Source organism: Erigeron canadensis, chromosome 8 (genome assembly GCF_010389155.1).
Source record: "Erigeron canadensis isolate Cc75 chromosome 8, C_canadensis_v1, whole genome shotgun sequence".
Classification (NCBI taxonomy): domain Eukaryota; kingdom Viridiplantae; phylum Streptophyta; class Magnoliopsida; order Asterales; family Asteraceae; genus Erigeron; species Erigeron canadensis.
Window position 1 is genome coordinate 38,136,556 of NC_057768.1, and position 22,173 is coordinate 38,158,728.

A 22,173-nucleotide genomic window follows, 5' to 3' on the forward strand; every position below is an offset into this window, starting at 1 on the left:
GTCATCAAGTTACCGGTTACCACTTTAATTTTTAATTCTTTTTTATTAAAAACAATTGGGTCTACAATGAAGGTGGAGGCTGTGGAGTTGGGTTAGGCCTTGGATGGGGATTTGGCACAGGATTCGTTCACTTTGTGCATCTTTAAGTTTTACATAATAGAAATTTTGATTTGCCATTCGATATTCTGAATAATGCATATTAAACAGCTTCTGCAGCTACAATCACACCAACACAATGTTTTCACATGAACACCCGTTAAAAAAAAACACTTTCCTTAGACCATTAAAAAAAACATAGAACAAAACATCATTTTTTTTCGGCTAGTGTTGGATTCGAAAAATTTTGGTCAGGGTTTGTGCGGGATCAACTTTTGAGTCGATTGGTGGTAGCTTTAAGTCTTAATTCGAAGAAACAACAAAGTTATTGCGATTTTAATTTTTCCGGCGAATCACCATTTTTTCGGCGAGTGATGGATTCGAAAACTTTTGGTCAAGGTTTGTGCGGCATCAACTTTTGAGTCGGTTGGTGGTAGTTTCAAGTCTTAATTTGAAGAAACAAAGTTATCGCGATTTTAATTTTTCCGGCGAGTGTTGAACTAGTGAGGATGATAATGATGATGATGGAAATCGGATGGAAACCTATTGTAGCAGGTTGTTTGCGTTGAATAACCCAAAAAACGTAGTTGATTATACTAAATAATAAGTCGAGTAGTAAGGTACATTACATAGTCTTTTTGTCATAGTTGGGTGCATTCTCATGCCTTTATCCCTATTTTTAATGTAGGAAATGGGTTTTGGTTTCAAACAAAAAAACTAGGGATGTACATACTTTTGCCCGAAAATCCTCTTCAAACTAGGGATGAGCAGAAGTCTCAAAATCCTGATCCCGTTCCGGTCCCGAGAAGTGATACCGAGTCCCACTCAAGATCGATACCGGTATTCATTTTTTCGAGTTCGTGGGACCGGTACCCCGGGAAATTCCCGAAATCTCGCTAAAGTCCCGTTTAGTCCCATATTACAGCCCAATTCAATTCTCTACTTCTTTATGGCCCAATTAAAACTCAACCCATGTTGTTTTGTACATAATCTACTACATCGTCCTAACATTATCAACTATTTTATTAGTTTATAACTACCCAAACTAATTTGTATGGCAGCAGGTAACATTTTTAGTTTGACATAAATGAGGTAACTTATAATTATGTGTGAGGTGGAACGTCATTTTTGCTATCTTTTACATAACTATGATGCATCAGGTATATATATATCAAGATGTAATGACAGTAATGTATAATGTTATTGTCATTTAGATTAGATCATAAATATGGTGCATCAAGGTATAAGTCTAATGATGACTTTTATCATAGACTTGTCAAAATACCTTCTCTTGAATCATGTTGAAAGAAGATGGGACCAATCGGGATTTGGTACCGAAATCCCGGTCCCGTCCCGATACGGTACCAGTACCGGTACCGTTGGAACCGGGATCGGTACTATTTTTTGACCATTTTTGGGTTCGGTACCGTCGGTACCAGGACCGGTACGGGACGGTACCAGTCCCATGCCTATCCTACTTCAAACTCTACATAATATATTCACACGGATGAAGCATCGATAAGATATTAGTAAGGGTAACACAATGTTAAGGCTTGGCAGCTTTTGTTTACATAATACAAGGCTTGCTCCATTTTACCAGCCATGAATGAATTACATTTTTTACTGTATCGAAAAAATAACTCATCAGAAGTCACGAACTTTAAATACTATTTAAATATTTAAATTATACAAGTTTCAAAGCTAATATTAAAACTTTAATACTTTATACTTCATAATAAATAAAACTAATAAGTGTCTTGGTCTTCTTGGCCAAAAACAGTGGAATATATCAGCAAGTATCTTGGATTCTTGGTCCTATTGGACAAAAACAGGGGAAAATATCATAATAATACGAGTAGAGATTGTTAGGTGTACAAAATAAACATGGCACTGAAGACCACCCTGTACATTAAAACCAGAAAATCCTGTAAAGATTTCTTCCACCCCATCAAATCTTTGGCAATGATATTCTTGTGAATGGATTGCGAAGCAAAGAACCACTGTCCGAGATCCTATCCTCGCCAGTTGATAAAGTTTAAAATGATTTCTATATTGATCTAAATGTGGTACAAAGCTCAAGTCACACATTCAACGCCTCATATACAAACATTGCAAGATATGTATGCCCTTATATATAAATAATCATAATTGCCCAAATCCATACAGATGAGTGTAGTAATGAACACTTTGAATCCGTAAACACCCCGTATAGATGATACAAACAAACCAAACCAACCAGATGATATATATTTACAATAAACTTTTCATTTCTTTTCTTCCTTTCTAGACCCTTTCGGATTGTCATGCTACATATGATTTATAAAAACAAGTCAAAGATACATATAAATTAAAACTCTTTTATGTTCTAAACCACACCCTCTCATTCAGTCGACTCTTTCTTTAGCAATATTTACTAACCAGACTAACTAGTAACTACTCCCCTTATTCAAAGTCAAACTCTCGTTACATAGACTACAAGTCAAGTTATACCTGCAAACACTCTTTCAAAACTGGCAAGAAGTTCCAAGCCTCTGTCGCTGCCTCTGCCCAGCAGCTGCCGACTTGCGGTTTGCAAATGCTGGGTAAACCAGCTCTTGAAACTTCTCTAGAAAAAGCCCCCATTCTTCGTCGTTCATGTCTGCCAACTTCACAAAATTAACACTAGCGGGAAGCTGCTCACTTGCACTCCTATGTCCAGATGATGAATTCACTGCTCCAAATACATAATAACCCTTGTTTTCTGTTTTTGTCTTTAGACTCTTCAAGTTATGAGCTGTGAATAAGTTATTCTTCAGCAACATTGACTGGCTTGTTAACAAAGGTAGCTTTCCTGGTGCGTGAATTCCAACATTCCCCGTATGTTCTTCATCATCTTCATCTTCCTCTTCAATGGTTTCATAATGTTTAGAAAATGGATTTCGTCCAGATCCGAAGTGGGATGCTGGGGTGGGGCTCACAAATTCATCATTTATGTCAAAGACGGGACCATCACAATCAATTTCAAACTGGATAGAATCTTCTTCTCCTTCGGTTTTAGAGGATAAAACAGACATCTCCCATTCCCTCTCGCCTACCAATTTCATTGCATCTAGACACAACACTTCAAGCTCGCTAGGTTCTTCTTCACCACGACGAAACTCCCGACTCATCATCTCGCCAATCTCAGCAAGTGTAAGCCCATAACCAGCAGCTTCTTTGAGGAAAATTGTGCAGAGAACTAACACACGAAGGCTGGCCTCCCTAATCATAGGAAGTTCGGCTTTCAGCATTTCTGCATCACGATATGGATTAAGATCTTTAATGTATTTGAGTTCTTCATCTGTAAACGGGATTGAAGCTTGTGGCCAGTGGATCCACTCAAAATACGGATCCTCCAAATTTTCGGGCAAACAGAGACCATGATCGATAGGTATGAGCTCAGCTTGACTAAATCTCCCGACATCATCATCAGAAACCTTTCTGACCAGCAAATTCCCTGCATGCCTGTCAGTGTTAAAAATACGTATGTCTAAAATACCTATACGATGAACAGCAGCAACGGGAAAACTTGAAGTTCCATGGTCGCTGGCATCAAAATCATGAGGGATAAACTGCTGGAAAGATGCAAGCTTGCTAAAATATTTCTTTGCATTATGAGGCTTCTTGTTGTGACTGCCGTTTCCACTTACACCATCATTAACATTGAAAATAGAATGAGTGATCTTGACAAGGGCAGTGGGAGGCACATTGGCAAAGTGACCATGATCAAGAAGGTAAGCAGCAACCTCTCTATAACCAGTTTCACCAACCCGAACAGACCTTTTTAACCCAGGCTGACCTAAAGCTCTACCCACAAACCCTTTCGGGTTATTAGGAGCAAATGGCTCTTCATCTGTTGGTTTCACAATTGCAACTATCTCACCTCTACTGTTTCTAAAATAATAAGCACCTCCAAGTCCACTTTGAACTGGGATCGGGTCAACACCTATCTTAATCGCTTTAACAATCTCCTTAACAATTTGTTTCGTTTTGTTGAAGCTACTAGCATTCCCCAAGATCTCAATTGGACCACTCCGATCTCCCTGTTGCATATCCCTACCAGTTGGGGATAAGCAAGGAGATGAAGAGCTTCTATGTATTGAATTTCGTGTTAAGAGAAGAGGTGAATCATTACGGACAGCACTAAGATCATTCTTCAACACCATATCTCCAAAAGTCAAAGAACTTTCATCAACCGGGACATTAAGCGCAATCTGTAACCTTCTTTTAACTGTATGAGCATTATCACTTCGATCTAACTCCATTCCTAACACACAACCAGTTTCAGTTTGAACAAAAACTCGCCTCCTTCCTGACGATTTCACCCCTACCATCCCATCTGTTCTGTGGTACTCCTTCCCTAGGGGACTGCTAAAAGCTGCTACAGCCATTTGGGTTTGAACTGGGCTTTCCAAGTTACGAGACTGTCGAGACATTACCAAAGGGAAGGAAACAATGGATTTTTCTCACAGCCCTAACGTCGCAAACCAAACTCAAAGCGCCCTCAAAATGATTAAAAAAGGATCACCAAACACAAAACAGGATCGCAATACCACCACCCACAAATCCTGTGGCTAGGAAAGGAAAACACTAAACCGATACACTAATACAATGGAAACAAGAAGGTCGTTTAACTACATCAGGAGATACATCTGTTTCACTCAAACCAGTATTCTTTCAGCCTAATCTGAAACACAAAACATAACAAACATTCCAAATGATCAGCCAACTAGATCAAACTGCGTAAGACCCTAAAACAACGCGTTCGATCTCACCAACAATATGATATAAGCAACAAAACATATCTCTCTATAAATCTAAACAAGGCCAAACCTACCGCTTCATTTTATTCACCAAAAACAGCTTTAACTTCCAAAAAATCCACCAAATATGTATCACTTTTTGCCAATGCTTATCGATTTTACACATACAAAGCATATCTCCATAGATCTAACAAGGCCAAACTTACTGCTTCACTTTATTCACACAAAAAAAAACATATATTGGTATAAAAAATAAGAAAAAATCTAAATTTATATGCTAATGATGACTTCATAGCTTAACCTTAGCATTGTTTAAACATCCATTAATAATTAAAATTAGCAGTTTCTTTGTATTCTCTTAGATCAAAAAGCATCTTATATATCTATCTATCATCTATATCTATGTTTATCTATATATAGATATATTCATACATGGTTAAAAAAACATCTTACTGTATATTGATAAAATCATAACAAAGATTAAAATCGGATGCTTTAGCTTAGTATTTTTACAAGATATGTAGGAATATATATATATATATATATATATGATAGCAGAAATCAGCTCACTAAACAATTTATTATAAACATGAACATCATGAAATGCAGATCATTAAGATATTTCATTATCAATTTACAATCATGATATATACATTCAAGGATACATATACTGATACACATGTACATATGTATATTATAGATATATAAACTTACCGATCCTTAGATCTATGCTGGATTCACGCAATGCAATTCAGAACAAACACGCATCCTACACGCGAATTTAAACCTGATTATCAAATCAGAAACTAATTATTATATTGTATATAATAGAATAATTATTAATAAAATCACAAATTAATGTTTCGTTTATTCTTCGTGTTAATTTCTGTTATTTGTTCTTTCTATCTCTCTAAAAAAGTTTCACTTTCTTTATGTAGCTCTATCTCTGTCTCTAACTAGGAGGTATGTATGTATATGAATAATTGAATATATATATATAATTTATCTATCTATGTAAAACTGTAAATAAAATTATTACTCGAATTATTTTTCACTGTCGTTAAATAGGAGGAAAGAGCGCGTTAGATGATTGCTAATTAACTAACCCTGTTTATAATAACAGGGACTTTATAGCATTTCGAAGTGTCTAGAAGACGATGAATTACCCGCTGATTTTAATTGAGATTCATATAATATAATCTTGACCGTGTCGGATTAGAGTGGGGTAATGGATGATTACGTGGAGGCTTGTGATTGAGCAGTGACGTGTCAGAAACATGTTTATTTTATTTATTTTTTCACAGTTTTTGTGCCTCTTTGTAAACTACCAAAGTAAATGTTAGGTTGTGTTTGATTTCATCTGAATGGAATGGTTCAGCACTGAGTGCTGAATCGGTCAGCATTCAGTCCGTTTGATTTAGCTTCTGAACGCTGAACGAGAAAAAAAATACATTGAATGGTTCCACCTCATAACTCTATCTTAACCATTCAAGACACTAACTTTTACCCTACTACCCTTTTTTTTATCATCAAATCTCTGCCTCCTTTCATCTTCTTCATATCCCTTCCCCCATTACGGCCACTCTATCTTCATTTAATCTTCGTATTCCACACAAATACAAACATGATGATCAACTGATTCCAAACATGGATTTCATTTGGTAGTTATAAAGGTTTGATTAAGGTTTTTGGTTTTATAAATCTTGTTAGCGATGGTGCTGAGTAAAGAACACAAGAAAAGCCAAATATTGAAATGGCATTAATTATTATTATTGTTCAATGATTTTTCTTGAAGGTTGTTAGAATGTTAGCGATTAAGTGAGCGTGAGCGGTGAGCCAGATACGTGATGCATATTTCCATTCATTCACTCATTATTCGATCTTCTTTTTTTTTATTTCTTTCTTTCTAATGTTGCTACAAACATATATATAATTGAGATATATATTATTGTATATATATTGATTCAGGTTATTATTGTAAATATTAATTCAAGTTATATCATACTACTCAACAATATGTAAATGTAAACATATTATTGCTTTCAAATATAGGATTATTATTCTTTATTTTATATTATGTAAGGATTTATACAAAGGTTAAATAGTCATTTTTATTCATACAGAATACTCATTCAGACTTGATTTCAAACATATTATTTTCATTCAGAATTACATTCATTCAGGATCTATGAACCATTCAGGCTTGAGAATTATTCAGCAATAAATGATGTTGTGTTATCAAACACAGCCTAAATGTGACACTCTGTATTTTAATACGAGTAGTTTTTATGTAACAACCAAATTAAATGAGACTTGTGTTTAACAATTTTTTTTCATATTGATTTTCCAATTAAATAAAATAAATGGATATTATGTGAGAAGGGTTGTGATTATTAAAATTTTATGAAAATTACAAAACTTGTCAAAATACATTGTGATTTAAAACTTAATGTGTAAAGTTCAGATCACAGTGTATTATATCCAGTTTTTTTGTTTTCACATAAATTTTAGTTTTTAAATGAACATTTAAATACATAGTCAAATTAACTATGAGAAAAATGAATTAGCGGCCGTATATCGTTTATATTTGAAAAGATAATCATTTATTATGAATTAAGAATCTCTAACATAAAAGGCCATAAGAGTTCAGAGGCAATTACCATAATTCTATAGTGTTGGGTTAATATCAAAGCAAATGATGATATAATGTTTTAACAACTTAATAAATACATAGAGATTGAACAACCGAGCTCCAAATGGTGCACACCAAGAAGCTGGACATCAATTCCACAATTGATAAAGCTTATGAGGACTGTTACTCTTTATTATAAAAATAGTTATCTAAGCAGATTACATTACATAACAATAATTTAGCATCCTTTTTGAAAGTAACATTAGTATTGTTTATGTGATTTAATCAGGGAAATGATCACACCCTACCCCATATCCATCATTCATGCCGGCCACAAAAGACCCAACCGTACTAATTGTATATTTTATGTTTATTAAAAGTATAAAACATAATGTTTGATCCTTTTTTGTCATAACTACTGTAAATAATATATATATAGGGTTATAGTTTATGTGGCTGTTAGACACTTAATTTTGGGTGTAGAACCCTTTACATTTTTTTTTAATCCATAAAAAGCATGGCGGCCGAACATTTATAGATATATTAAAAAATTAGTATGTGAGGAGTTCTACACCCAAGCTTGTATGTCTAACAGCCATATACTCTATTTTTTTTTCTCTCTCTATATAAATATAAAGGAAAATTATTTTTAGTACAAGGGTTTGAAAAAGTATAAGGTATTTCCTCCTTTTTCTTCTTCCTTCCTTCCATCTCCAACCACCACCACCACCACCATGATCATCTCCAACCACCACCATGATCCTCCGGCGACGACGACCATCTCCGGCGAGACTTACACATGTGTAAGTTCAACTTTTTAAGCATTTTAGGGTTTAAAATTTCTAGGTTTTTTCTTCGCGAGACAACCACCACTAGCCACCATCATCTCCCACAACCCAAACAACGGCGCCGGCATTAAGGGCTTCACCCATACCATAGCAAACCGTCACCATCTCTTGGATCGCCGCCCATCAAATCCATACAATTCCCATATGCGTCCCTTGACGGTCAGCTTAGAACGGATGAGGGCCTCTGGCCCGTACCGTATCCACCCGAAAACGAACCTGATTCTCGCTGGAAAGTTAACTTACACTTGTGTAAGTTGTACTTACACATGTGTAAGTCTCGCCGGAGATGGTCGCCGTCGTCGGAGGATCATGGTGGTGGTCGGAGATGACGATGGTAGTGGTGGTGGTGGTCGGAGATGGAAGGAACAAGCATGTGTAAGTTAACTTACATATGTACTTTTTGTACTTTTTAAAATATTTGTACTATAAATAACCAACCCTTATATATATATATATACACTAGTCCTAATACTCGTACGATGTACGGTAGTTATGTCGATTGTATCATAAAGAAATATGAATATGCCTCATACACGATTCGTGAGTACGAAATAAATTATGGTTAAAGTAAACCGATGATTGAAACTAAGTTATAATAAAATCATATTGATAAATATAATATATGTTTAGTTAAAATTTTGGATTTAATTCTATGTTTACAATTACATCAAAATCGGAACTTGTAAGCATTGTGGATGACGACAAATAGCCTTGTAATTTTGGATCGGAAACTTCAATTTTTGGAGTATTCATGCTAATAACTTATTATAAGTAAGTTGTTATAAGTAATATAATTGATAGGAGATGAAGAATTAAAAAAGAAAAAGACACAATTTTATTAATGAGAAAACCATCAATCAAATATGGTTATAATGTGTTTTGTATCTATAAGTCAAGAGTTAAAATTTAATTCTAAGTCTAACAAGGAAATTGAATCTATATATACTATTAAAAAAACTAATAAAATATAAATTAATTAATTAAAAAGGACATGTGCCGATCAAGAATTGTGTCATTTTAAGATTATCTCAATCATGTTTTAGTTTAATAGTAAATGTATATTAAATTATTAAATTTAATGTCAAAAAATAAGATTGGTGATGGAAATCTATATTTATGGTAATAATGAATAAATATAATTTTTAATATAAGAGTCATAATAATATTAGGAATCTATATCTATATATCAATTAAATAATTAAAAGTTTTAGTTGTATATGGAATCTAAAAACTAAAAAATATATAAATATAGATTTAAACTGACATGTGTCGCTTAAGAAATACGTCACGTGTCAATCAAAAGATGTTTCACTCCTGTTTTAGTTTATTGGTATATATCTATATATATTATTAAAACAGTAGTTAACCGAGCCTTCTGAATCACTCTTCAAAGTCAAAGTTATGCTAAAAATTTGCTATATAAGATTTATCATATGTGGCATCTCCATATTTTTTTTAACAATATTTTTTTTTTAAATTATATTTATAGATATTAAAAAGAAAAAAGATCCAACTAATTACTTATATTAATATTATAATTATATATATATATATATTAAAGATTGAAAGTATCCCCATTTTATTGTTCATAGGATCTACGTTATTTGGCAACAAAATTTCAAACTCCTTCATTCTCATATATTATTGTCAATATATTTTATTAAGTATAGTAGGATTTTAAATCTTTTTAATGAAAAAATTGATATTACTTATCCAATCACACGAATGTCCATCCTATATATACAAAATTTTTGAGCTTATGTCTCCTCTCTTAACTCTTTATCTGCTCAACGCATTAGATTTAAGTTCTTAATTTGGTTAAGTATTTATATTTATTTATTTGAATTTATTTGAATATATGTCTTGATAGATTTTAGCTTTTATTATTTTCATGAATTGAAAAAAATCTTAATATATTGATATAAATTGGTTTATGATACAAATTCGTTTTATTATTGATGTGCATATGACCTTATTCTATGTTTTCTAATAAGTCCTCTGCCCCATATGGGTATATTTGTTTTCCCTTAGATGTGTGAAAATAGTTAATGGTACTTTTGTTATAATACTAATTAGTTTGTTTGCTATCATGACTCTTCAATTTCAAAATATACTTATCTAATTAATGGTACTTACTGCTATCCCTTAGATGGGGAATTAAAACGTTCAGCACCATAGTGATTATGTTCACGTCAAGGATTTCAAAATATACTTATCTAATGGAAGAATTAATGTAGCCATGAATTATAACAAACTGTGAATATTTAATTGAATGTGCTTAGGATTAAGTGTGTAGCTGAAACCCCATCCATCATTTACCAATAAGACTGATAACAAACAATGAAATTGAAAAGCAAGAGATTTATCATTTATGGGTTGTATCACTATATAGTTATACTACACAAGATGCATTGTTATATTTTGTATTTGACATCGTGTTGATTCCGTCAACCAACAATTAGTAATGCCTACATAAAAATTGTAAGTTAATATCTTAATCAACTTTTTTTAAAAATCGCGCATCGCACGGGTTAAAAACCTAGTATATATATATATTAATGTGATATGAATGCTACTGACCTTAATTTAGTCACAGTTGATATGTAAATTTGATGGGAGTACATTGGGATACATTTAAAATTCTCGCTAATTCGATCAAAATGAAAACTCCATTGTAGCCTACTTGGCTACTTTAATATGTCTCAATGTTTTAGGTATTAAAGAAAGAAACTGCTCACTACCGTATTCTGTAAGTTTTGAGCCTTAATATATTGACGGTGATTAAGAAGGTTAAGATGTAGGCAGATCTTACCTATATCTTAATGTTTTAGGTATTGTGATAACTAATTAAGTATTGTAATAGAAATTAGGCAGTAAATTGACACAGTACGTTGTGGATGTATGTTTGTTCTCACGGCATTAGTAATTTCACACAAAATTAGAACTCATGTCTTACGTTTCTCTAATTAATAATTCGAATCCGATTCGTAACAATTTTTGGTTACGAGGTTCCAACGCGGTAGCTTGTGACAATGAGGTTCTCAAAGGATGGTGCATTGACCGAATAGGCTTGGTATCCATTATATTATACGAGAGAGATAGTACTCGCACGTTGTGGCGATGAGATTGTGGGGATGATAGGTCATAGAAGATGATAAGTCATATAGCCAAATGCTTAGCCGTACGGGCTTCGCCCTCAGATTTAAAAATTCGTCGAAAGTATATCGAATGACATCTCTAATGAAAGAGCATAAAATTTTAATAACACCCATACAATTTTTATAATATATCGATATACGGTTTTTAATATAAAAGATTTTGAATAAATTAGAGGAATAGAATGATTTATGGAGGAGTGATAAAAAATGAGTGGTTGAAATTTGAGCATAGAGAGGAAAATGAATGGTTTAGATTTAAGGGTATATTAGGTAGATTAGGTAGAGATGTTTAAATTAACAAATAAAGAAAAAAAGTAATTTAGACAGTTTAAATCATTTTTTATCTTAAGAAAAAAATGGGGTCCTCTTTTATAAGATAAATATTTAATATCTAATATTATCTTATAAAACATTTTGCCTTTTTTTTAAGACTAGATGATTTAAACTTCTCAAAATACCCCTATTCCTTATTCACTGATTTAAACATTTCTACCTAATATACCTATAATAACATTGAATCTCAACCACTTATTTTTTTTCTCTTCAAATCTCAACCACTCATTTTTTTTTCTTTCTCCTCCATAAATCATTTTATTTCTTTAATTCATTTAAAATATTTTATCTCAGAAACCGTATATCGATAAATTATAAGAATTGTATGGGTGTTCTTAAAATTTCATGCTCTTTTATTAGAGATCTTATCCGATATACTTTCGACGAATTTTTAAATCCGAGGTCGGAGCCCGTACAACTAAAGCATTTGGTTATCACACTCTATGACTTATCATCTTCTATCATCACACCGCCGCAACACGCGGACACTATCTCTCGTAGATAACAGTATATCTTGCTTATTTATAAATTTAATAAATATAATATAAAATTACTTAATCAATTAAGTTAATAAAAAATATTTGTTTTTGGTTTAATAAAAGAAAAACAATGATAAAAACTTAATTCAAATAGTCATTATTTATTCATTCGGTAGAATAAAACAAACCTAGTCTAGCTCTATTTATAAGATTTGTCACGTATCTATATGGATCATTTTAAGACCATCTTTAACTCACCACATTGAAAACTCAGTTTATTAATGCTACGTCAGAATACACTGACTCACCACACTGAACCATTTTTATCCGTAACCCCTACACTGAAAACTCAGTTTATTCGTGCCACATCATTATTTATATTATATATTATATATTACAACCCACATTATATAAATTATAAAATACATTTCATTAAACACAAAAATAAATACAAATACCACAAATTATAAAAACAAATACATTAATATATATATTAAAAACAAAGGTACGAAAATGTGTGCAAAGAATAGTAACGGGCCATTTTATTTATTTGGGCCCGTTTTCATTTTCTTAATGGGCCACTTGATTTTCTTATGTTTTGGTCTTGACAAATTATGTTTTTTTTCAATTTGTTTACAAAAGATCACTTATTTTAATTGCATATTATTATTTTTTTAAGTTTGTAACATTTTTAAGATTATCTCATCTTATTACAAGTGAACTATTACATAGTATATATACACATAACAGTAGGGTGTATGTTTTGAATATATACACCTAATCATCTCTGAAAAATTTGTTTGCAATACTTATTAGTTTCAATGTTATTTCGGTTGGGCTTGACAAATTATGTTTTGATCTTTTAAATTTCTTTCAATTTGTTTACAAAAGATCACTTATTTTAATTGCATATTATTATTTTTTTAAGTTTGTAACATTTTTAAGATTATCTCATCTTATTACAAGTGAACTATTACATAGTATATATACACATAACAATAGGGTGTATGTTTTGAATATATACACCTAACCATCTCCGAAAAATTTGTTTGCAATACTTATTAGTTTCAATGTTATTTCGGTTGATGATTTATTATTATGAATTATTTTTGTTTCACTTTCTATTTTCAATGATTTGGGAAATTAGCTTTAATTATGTTTATATTATTAATTTGTTTTTTTATTTTAAATACTCTACGTTCATACTTATTATCTTTTAGAATTTATATAATATATTAATCTGTTATAAAATTATACTGTCGGTTTTTACTAATTTATAATTGCTTACTCATTAAAAAAACAATATCAACTCAGGTTTTGAGCTATATAATGTTTCTAAAAGCATGTAATAATTTTTACATAGTACGGAACACAATAAATATAATGTCTCTCGTTGCAACGCCCGAATAACGTATCTCTTTAATTGAAAAAGGAAAGCAAAGACATGGTTCAGTAACGAGAATTAACAATTTTAGAAAACGAATTGTAAACAACTTTAAACTGAGGGGGGCTTAAATGATTTAATTAAAAAATTAAAAGGAAATAAAAAAAGAGGCCCACTAATGCTCGTCGTCTTCTTCCCAAATCAAACAATGAACAAAGTATATACACACATCTATATATATATCATACACACACTACTGTAGATCTAATATATTAAACATATCCGCATATATATATATATATATATTATATATTAAGAATTGAATTTAAAATATCTACAACCCAACCAATACGCCCAACACCACAGTGCGGTGGCCACCGCGTTGGGAGAAAACACCGGCGAATACGCTGTCGCCTTTAACGCATCTGTTTTGGACCAAATACACTGTACAATAAGCTGGGGTTAAAGATGGTCTAACAAGACTCAGAGTCTTACAAACTTACATGTTACTATACATTCACTTATCTATGTGCGCAATGCACACATACGATTATACAAACTATCTCCTAAGAATTATCTATTTTATACAGCCAATTATCAACTAATAAACATAAGACTTGGCTTGTTTGTAAAATAAAAACAAAGTATAAGGGTGCACGGAGTCGAGAGGTGAGGGAGCCGGTACCGGTGTGCACACCGCTCCGACCCCCCGGTACCGGTGGGGAGGGGACGCGTCTGGGCACTGTGGTACCGGTTCTCGTGCCGCTGTTTTTAACCGTTAGAAAAAAAAAAGAAAAAAACAAGAGGGGGGCCCACAAAGTAATGTCTCTCTCCCTCCTTCCTTTTTCTTTTTCTCTTCTTTCTTTCTTTCTTCTCCCTTTCTTTTGCACCGATCTGTTTCTTTTTTTTTCTTCTTTCAACACAAAATTCACACACACAAATAACACACATATATATCTATATTTTCGGAATCATGAACCCTTTCTTCAACAATCCTTTATTTCTTGACAATCACGGCCCAACACCCCCAAATTTCCAATCGGACTCGAGTTCATCCGACGAGACGGAACGATATATTAATCTATTTACAATGGCGCATTATGCGATTCAACAAGATGTCCATGATACTGCCTCCTCTTCAAGAACGTATACAAGACGCGACGATCGTGGTGAGTCTCACGACCGTCTTTTTCGAGATTACTTTCCGAGGAACCGAAATTTAATGGGACTTTTTTTAGACAACGGTTTCGTATGAGTAGACGGTTGTTTGTGAAGATAGCTTCAGATTTGGAAAACAATTTTAGCTTTTTTCAAAGGAAGATCGACGCACGTGGTAAATGGGGGTTTTCGGCTTTACAGAGATGCACATCTGCAGTTCGCCAGTTAGGATACGGTAGTAATCCCAACAGTTTAGATGATTACCTAAATATGTCGGGAAGATCGTCACGAGACACCCTTAATGCTTTTTGTGATGAAGTCATTAAGTTATATGGGCATGAATACTTGCGTAGGCCAATGCGTACTGATACGCAACGCATTTTTGATCATCATGCGTCTTATCATGGTTTCCCCGGCATGTTAGGTATATCTTTACTTAATATATATATATATATATATTTACTTAATGTATATATGTATATATATATATATTATGTAGTTTAGTGAATATTTTCGGTTTAATAAATGTGTTTATAGGGAGTCTTGATTGTACACACTGGGCTTGGGATAATTGTCCAGTAGCTTGGCGTGGCCAGTACACGCGAGGTGATCATCACGGGCCGACGATATCGCTTGAAGCAGTTGCATCACAGGATTGTTGGATTTGGCACGCATACTTTGGTGTTGCCAGTTCAAACAACGACATTAATGTGTTGAACCAATCTCCTTTGTTCAACCCTTTTGAAGACGGCACAGCACCGTTGGTTCCTTTCACTGTAAATGGAACCGAATATCGGTACCCGTATTATCTTGTGGATGGGATCTACCCAAGATATGCGATGTTTGTGAAACGATTTCCCATCCAACCGGTGAGAAAAGGATTCGATATGCTAAGGCACAGGAGGATGCAAGGAAGGAAGTGGAGCGAGCTTTTGGTATTATAAAAAAATGGAAAATACTTAGAGAACTGGCACGACAAATAGAAGAAACCCCCATCCGTAAGATCATGTATGCATGTTGTATTCTTCACAACATGATTTTAAAAGACGGGGACCACGCTATAAGTCCTGATTACATTCCTGATCCCCCAGTTGCGCCACAGCCATCGGATGAACGACTTTTTGAGATATATGACTCAAACGTTCACGAAGATCTTAAGATGGATCTCATTGACCATATTAATCGCACATTCATCCCGGGCATCGATCGCTAGTTTATTTATGTATTGTGTTGTCGTTTCGTTTTAATATTGTAGTTTGATGTTTGGATTTGTTGTTTTATTTTGTTGTTTGTTTTATTTTTAATATTGTAGTAGTTTTAAATTATTAAATAAAATGTTTTAGTTTTAAAAATAAATAGAAATGAAATTAAATAGAAAAGGGTGGGAGGGGAGGAGAAGAAAAATCGGGGAGGGGAGGGGAGGAGTGGGCAAGCTCTCCCCCCACCCTAATAGTATATGCAACACAACAACATTTCAAAGCAACGTTTTTAATTTACAAACACTTCTTTATTTCAAAGTACATGAATCACACATGGAATGAGAGTCATGAAGATGCCAGAAAAGGAGACAAAACTTTATAAATAACCGGCCTTTTCCCCTGACAATTCCCAAACCCATAGTCTTATTTTGCCATTTTGTACGTAACCATTGGTCACCCATAGCCTGATTCCCCGTCCTTTCTTCGGTCCAAAGCGTCAATTACAATGCCATATATTTTTAAGGGAAATGAGGGTGTGCGCGTGCCCCCCCCCCCTTTCCCGTTTTTTCTCTTGTTCCCCGTCCACTCTTTAAACGCACGGAATGCTTCCCCGCATCTCCCCATCTTTTTCTATTTTATTTATTTTCTATTTATTTTAACCAACTAAATAAAAACTTTAATTTAAAACAAATATTACTAAAACCATAAACTACTTAATAATAATACTAAAATCATTACATTATACTACTCAAATCATTAAAACACATTACATTTCATAATATTAATTACTAAAATTATTCAAAACATTACATAAACCTAACACTCGGAATAGTCCAAATCTACATTACTGTCGTCGTGTTACGATGAATGTATCGATAGGCTTCAGGAGACCCGGTAGCGTCCCCAGGTTGACGAGATACGTACTCCTCCTCCGAGTCAGTATGATAATCTACATATTGACCACCACCGACATTGCCTTGTGAGAATAACGCGTGGTCAAGCGTGAATGTGAAAGTAGAAGAGGCAGCGGTAAGTTGAAAAATAATTTAGTTCAGCGAGTCGATCTTCTGCCGAAGATATACTACATACTCAAATTCGGCAGTGTTCTGAGCCCGATCAGGAGCTTCTATTCGGTTGATTTCGGCTTGGTAAGCCGCCTTCACGTCGGATACAATTTGAATGACGGTGTTCACTTGAGATCGGTATCTGTCGTGGTTGACCATGTGGACTTGCATCGCCATCTTAACATCTCTTAGGTTCATGTTTGCCATGTGGTGCGTGTTGTGTGATAGATGTAAAATGAAAGAAGAAAGAAATGAAGGCAAGAAATGATGCAAAGGGTAAGAAAGAAAAAGGAAATATTGGGTTGAAATGTACTTTTACATGTGTGTCCCACTTTTTTTTCTTTCAACGGTCGAATAGATCGATCGAGAGCAACCCGAGGACAGTGGTCTCTGCGCCGGTCACCACCTAACCGGTACCGGTACCACGGGGTGGTGTTCCCCCGGTACCGGATTGGTGCCGGTACCATTCTGTCCACCCTGATAAACAGAGCCCTAGGGGTTATGGTTAATTTGTTATGGCAAGTTTAAAAGTATTGTACATTTAATCTAACTACCTCTTGATAATATGCATAAATATTAGAGTACAATAATATCATGCATGTCTAAATAAATTAACCCCGAGGGCTATGTTTAATATTTTCCTATTTTTAATAATCTCTACCATTAAAAAATAAAATTGAAGTTGTATCATATTACAAAAATACTTAACGTGTTGAATTCTGATATCAATTGTCTTGATTTTGGATGCATAAGGCCATAAACAATAGGAAAAATAAAATTATGTTGTTTTGTTGTTCATGCATGCTGATTTTAGTCATTATGCAGGTCACCTGTTAGTTTAAGTCAACGGTTTAGTCGTTATGTTGTTTTGTTAGTTAGAGCTCCGGAATTACTGAGGTATACATCGTAGCTTCGGCTACGGACATGTTCGCTTCGTACAGTATGTTGGTACCTTTGCTTCTTACGAAGGGTCCTTCGTATCCAGTCTTTTATACGGAAGTAAAGCTCCGTATACCGTATATCATCAATTTATATATAAGGATCGTCATTGGAGATTTGGAAGCAAAGATCAAGCTATCACCGTTAAAACTACGCATGACAACAATCAATTACAACAGGGGTCACGATTTTACCAAAGGTTGGAACACGTTTGGTTTTAACCAACCATTATATTCTCTATGATTTTAACTTGGATATGAGATTTGGTTTAAATGATTTATATGTTTTTTCTTTGACGTACACAACAACAAGACAATATAATATATAAAAAATGCAGCGTCGAAGATCAGCATTCAAATGCAGCACGCCAGTCCAAGAACCAAATGGACGGTAAGGTAGAAGGCACGGTGCCGATAGTCCATGTTGGATTCGGGATGCCGACCTATGCTATTATGGGAAATGTTTAATGCTATTATGGGTAATGTTTCACTAACGTTGTTTGATTATAAATGTGGACAAAGAATGTTTAGGCTTGGAGCCTTCTGTACCTCCTTAGAGTTAATAAACATGATTCGATTCGAGTGCTAAAACATCCCCAATCGTCCTGTGGAACCTGTAAGAGCATAAAACATAATTGCTATTGATTTCGGGTTCCCATAACAAGGTGATTGGGTGATAATGGGATGAGTAATTCGGCTGGAACATGATGCACGAATTTGAGAGGAATATACTCACGAATTTTAGGGTTTATTATGTATTGGGATTAACCTTAGCTTAGGGTTAATTACCCTCTCTATTTATAATGAGAGTAATTACACATTCAACCCTTTAGTATTTACACATTCAACCCTTCTGGTGTTTAATGTTAGTATCATTAGTCCTCTTAGTTACAATCACCTAATGGAAAACCCTATACTACGTCTCTAAGAGTAAATACGCCCATCATATATTTACCTAGACATAGGGATTTCAGTTATCGTCAATTATCATATCAGGAATGATACATGATCAGTGATGGTCATACTAACATGGTTCCAACATTCTCCCACTTGACCAAGCGATCATTTATCTATGAGTATTCAAATAAGTTCCGGAATAATACTCATTTTGTTTTAAATTGAAATCATAGCCAATAAGTACAGTCGTAGAGAAGAACATCAACTCAGGACCCCCACTAGTCAAACTATGACTCAAATTTAAAACTAATAAACAATGATCAATTGACTAAGACAAATTTTGTTATGTAATGTCTTTACACTGTTATGAGCTCGAAGTGTAACTAATAGACAAACAAAATCTGAATAAGGAGAAAAATTTTAATTAACATAATAATAATGACCAATAAGTACAACATGCTATCATAATATGTCTTTAAGTAAGCCTCATCTTCGATACGTATCCTACGAAGATTTTAGGAGGAAGACCTTCGGTCATTGGATCCAGTAGCATATTATGTGTACTTATGTACTCAATACAAAGAACATTTTCCTCATTCCGTTAACGTAAAACAGAAACTTTGTATCGAGATACATCTCAACGCCAGTTGAATTGTTACTGTTCAAAAATTACGGTGCTGAGTTATCACAGTAAAACTTCAATGGTCTAATAATAAAGTTAACGACTTTCGAGTCCACTGACCAGGTTCTTTAACAACATCTCATGACATGAAATTATGAACGTTCAGACATCATGGTAGATGTTGCAGTCAGTTTCTACTTATGACTCCGTCAAAAGATAGGTTTGCCAGCTAATCATAAATATACATTCAGAAGTACTTTTTTTTATTGGAATTAAAACATCCCACTACTTCTAAGTTGTCACCTCTTCTATAAGTTAATATGTAGTCTTTGGTCCTTTGTAGATATCGTAGAACCTTTTTTTAGCCATTTTCCAATATGCTAATCCGGGATTATATACTTAACTCCCAAGCATACCGGCAATATGAGCGATATCTGGACGAGTATAGACCTGAGCGTACATAATGCTCTCAACTACTTATGAGTAAGGTATCATCCTCATTTGCCCTTTCTTTAATCTCAATGTTCAGACTTTGGGAACAATCACATACGTTTCCTTTTTACTAATAGATCTATAGTGGGTGTGTAGTGTTGCAAGTTATTGCGTTCTAAGATGTGTTCAATATAAGTCTTTTGAGAAAGAACTAGAACATCATTACGCCTATCCCGATGTATTTCGATACCTGTGACATTAAAGGCATCACCGAGATCTTTTATGTCGACATTCTGCGAAAAGTAAATGCTTCGACTCATGCAACATATCTAAGTTGTTACTTGCAAGTATATCATCCACGTGCAAAACAAGGATTGTAAATTTACTCCCACTGATCTTGAGATAGGTGCATTAATCCACTTGATTTTCTTAGGAAGTCTTGTCCTCTTATGACTTCATTAAACTTAACGTACCATTTTAGTGATGCTTGTTTCAACCCATATATGGACTTATTCAACTTGCAGATCATGTGCTATTTACCTTATGGAACTTTAGGTTCACATGTATTCGTCTTATTGCAAGTTTCCATTCTGGAAAGTGGTCTTGACATCCATCTAATGTAACTCTAAATCATAATGAGATACGAATGCCATGATGATCCTTAAGGAATCTTTATGAGACAGGAGATAAGGTCTCTTGATAATCGATTCCTTCCTTTTGAGTAAAGCCCTTCGCAACTAGTTATGGCCTTATAGCGTTTGACGTTCCCATTCGGGTCTAATTTGGTTATGAAGATCCATTTACAAACTACAGGTTTGGATTCTTAAGGAAATTCAACCAAGTCCCAAACGTCATTATGCTATATGGAATTAAGCTCTCAAATTATGGCATGATCGCTATTAATGGCTTCTTAATAAGAGGTAGGGTCATTAAGCTTTCCAATGTCCTCAACTTCAATTAAATAATGAAATCATCAAAGTTATGGTCTTGCGTGACCTAGATGATCTCCTAAGTTGATTTTCAGGTTTAGTACAGAAGATGCTTTGCTTTAGCATTATTAATAAGATGCTTTAACATTAGTAATATCTCTATTAGGAGGATTAGGATTTTGATTAGGAGAAGGTGGATCAGTGATATTAGGAGCAGCGTTGGGTACAAGAGGAGTTATCGGAGGAGTAATAATAACCGACGAGTGGTTCCCCTCGCTTCTTGTACTTCCTACAAATCTTAAGTTATGATTTGTCGTGCTCCCACTGATCTTTTAGTTCTCATGAAATGTGACATACTGCGTGTCAATAATGCTAGTAGAGTCGGAAATACAATAAAACTAATAACCGATAAAGAAACAGGTAAGGGATTTAGGATCCAGTTTCTTTAAGTTAGGATTATAGAGTTATGCTTTGGCAGAACAACCTCATACGTTCATATATTTTAGACTCAGTTTCCTTTCTGTTCAGGAGTCTTAAGGACAGATTCTAATGGAACTCTTATTGAGTATATGAACAGTTGTGCGTAAGGCCTCAGTCTAAAGGAAAGTAGGTAAGTTAGTGTTGACAAACATACTTTTCACCATGTCCATTAAGGTTCTATTTCTCCTTTTAGTAACATAAAATTTTGTTGAGGAGAACCAAACATGGTATATTAGTTACTTATGTCTTGTTCCTTTCAAAAGTTATGGAAAGGATTAAGAGCTTAACCAATATCAATATGTCAACCATAATACTCACCTCCTCTATCTGATCTCACAACTTTTATTTTATGATCAAGTTGATTTAAAAAAACAAAACTTTAAGATCAATAAAAGTCTCTAAAGGTTCAGATCAGATATAGGTGCATATAACATGAATAATCGTTAATAAATGTAATAAGTGATGTATGTTCTGAGATGGTTGCGGGATAGGGGCTACTAACATCAGAGTGAATTGTTTCCAACAAGTTGGAACTTCTAGTGGCTCCTTTCTTAATCCCTTAAGCCATTGAATACATGTTTCAAAATCACAAAAGTCAAGAGAATGTAATATTCTATCCTTTATGAGTCGTATCATGCAAACTCGTGAGATGTGGCTAAGGTATTTATGCCACTATATGGAGAAATTCTCTTAATTAGCTAGGTGATTTTGTCTTTGTTTTAGTTATGCCATCAATATTAGGA

At 33.9% G+C, this 22,173-nt stretch overlaps 2 protein-coding genes across 2 annotated transcripts; one reads left to right on the top strand and one right to left on the bottom strand.

Annotated features, from left to right (window-relative positions):
- Positions 1 to 2,309: 2,309 nt before the first annotated feature.
- Positions 2,310 to 5,819, bottom strand: LOC122579556 (phosphatidylinositol 4-kinase gamma 5-like). The gene is made up of 2 exons (XM_043751745.1): positions 5,592 to 5,819; positions 2,310 to 4,801 (listed from the first exon to the last, which is right to left on the bottom strand). Exon 2 carries the CDS (start codon positions 4,548 to 4,550, stop codon positions 2,601 to 2,603), a length of 1,950 nt encoding a protein of 649 aa, XP_043607680.1. The 5' UTR covers positions 4,551 to 4,801; positions 5,592 to 5,819; the 3' UTR covers positions 2,310 to 2,600.
- Positions 5,820 to 14,801: 8,982 nt separating this feature from the next.
- On the top strand, positions 14,802 to 15,813 carry LOC122610779. The gene is made up of 3 exons (XM_043783737.1): positions 14,802 to 14,857; positions 14,971 to 15,293; positions 15,407 to 15,813. The coding sequence occupies exons 1-3, from the start codon at positions 14,802 to 14,804 to the stop codon at positions 15,811 to 15,813; spliced, it is 786 nt and encodes a 261-aa protein (XP_043639672.1).
- The last annotated feature ends 6,360 nt before the right edge of the window (positions 15,814 to 22,173 follow it).

Excerpts from the sequence above, each read along its gene's own strand:
- LOC122579556 (XM_043751745.1), bottom strand. The coding sequence starts at position 4,550 with ATGTCTCGACAGTCTCGTAACTTGGAAAGCCCAGTTCAAACCCAAATG.
- LOC122610779 (XM_043783737.1), top strand. The coding sequence starts at position 14,802 with ATGGCGCATTATGCGATTCAACAAGATGTCCATGATACTGCCTCCTCT. Across the intron at positions 14,858-14,970 it reads ACTGCCTCCTCTTCAAGAAC|ACGGTTGTTTGTGAAGATAG; the intron begins GTATACAAGACG and ends TCGTATGAGTAG. Across the intron at positions 15,294-15,406 it reads TGGTTTCCCCGGCATGTTAG|GGAGTCTTGATTGTACACAC; the intron begins GTATATCTTTAC and ends ATGTGTTTATAG.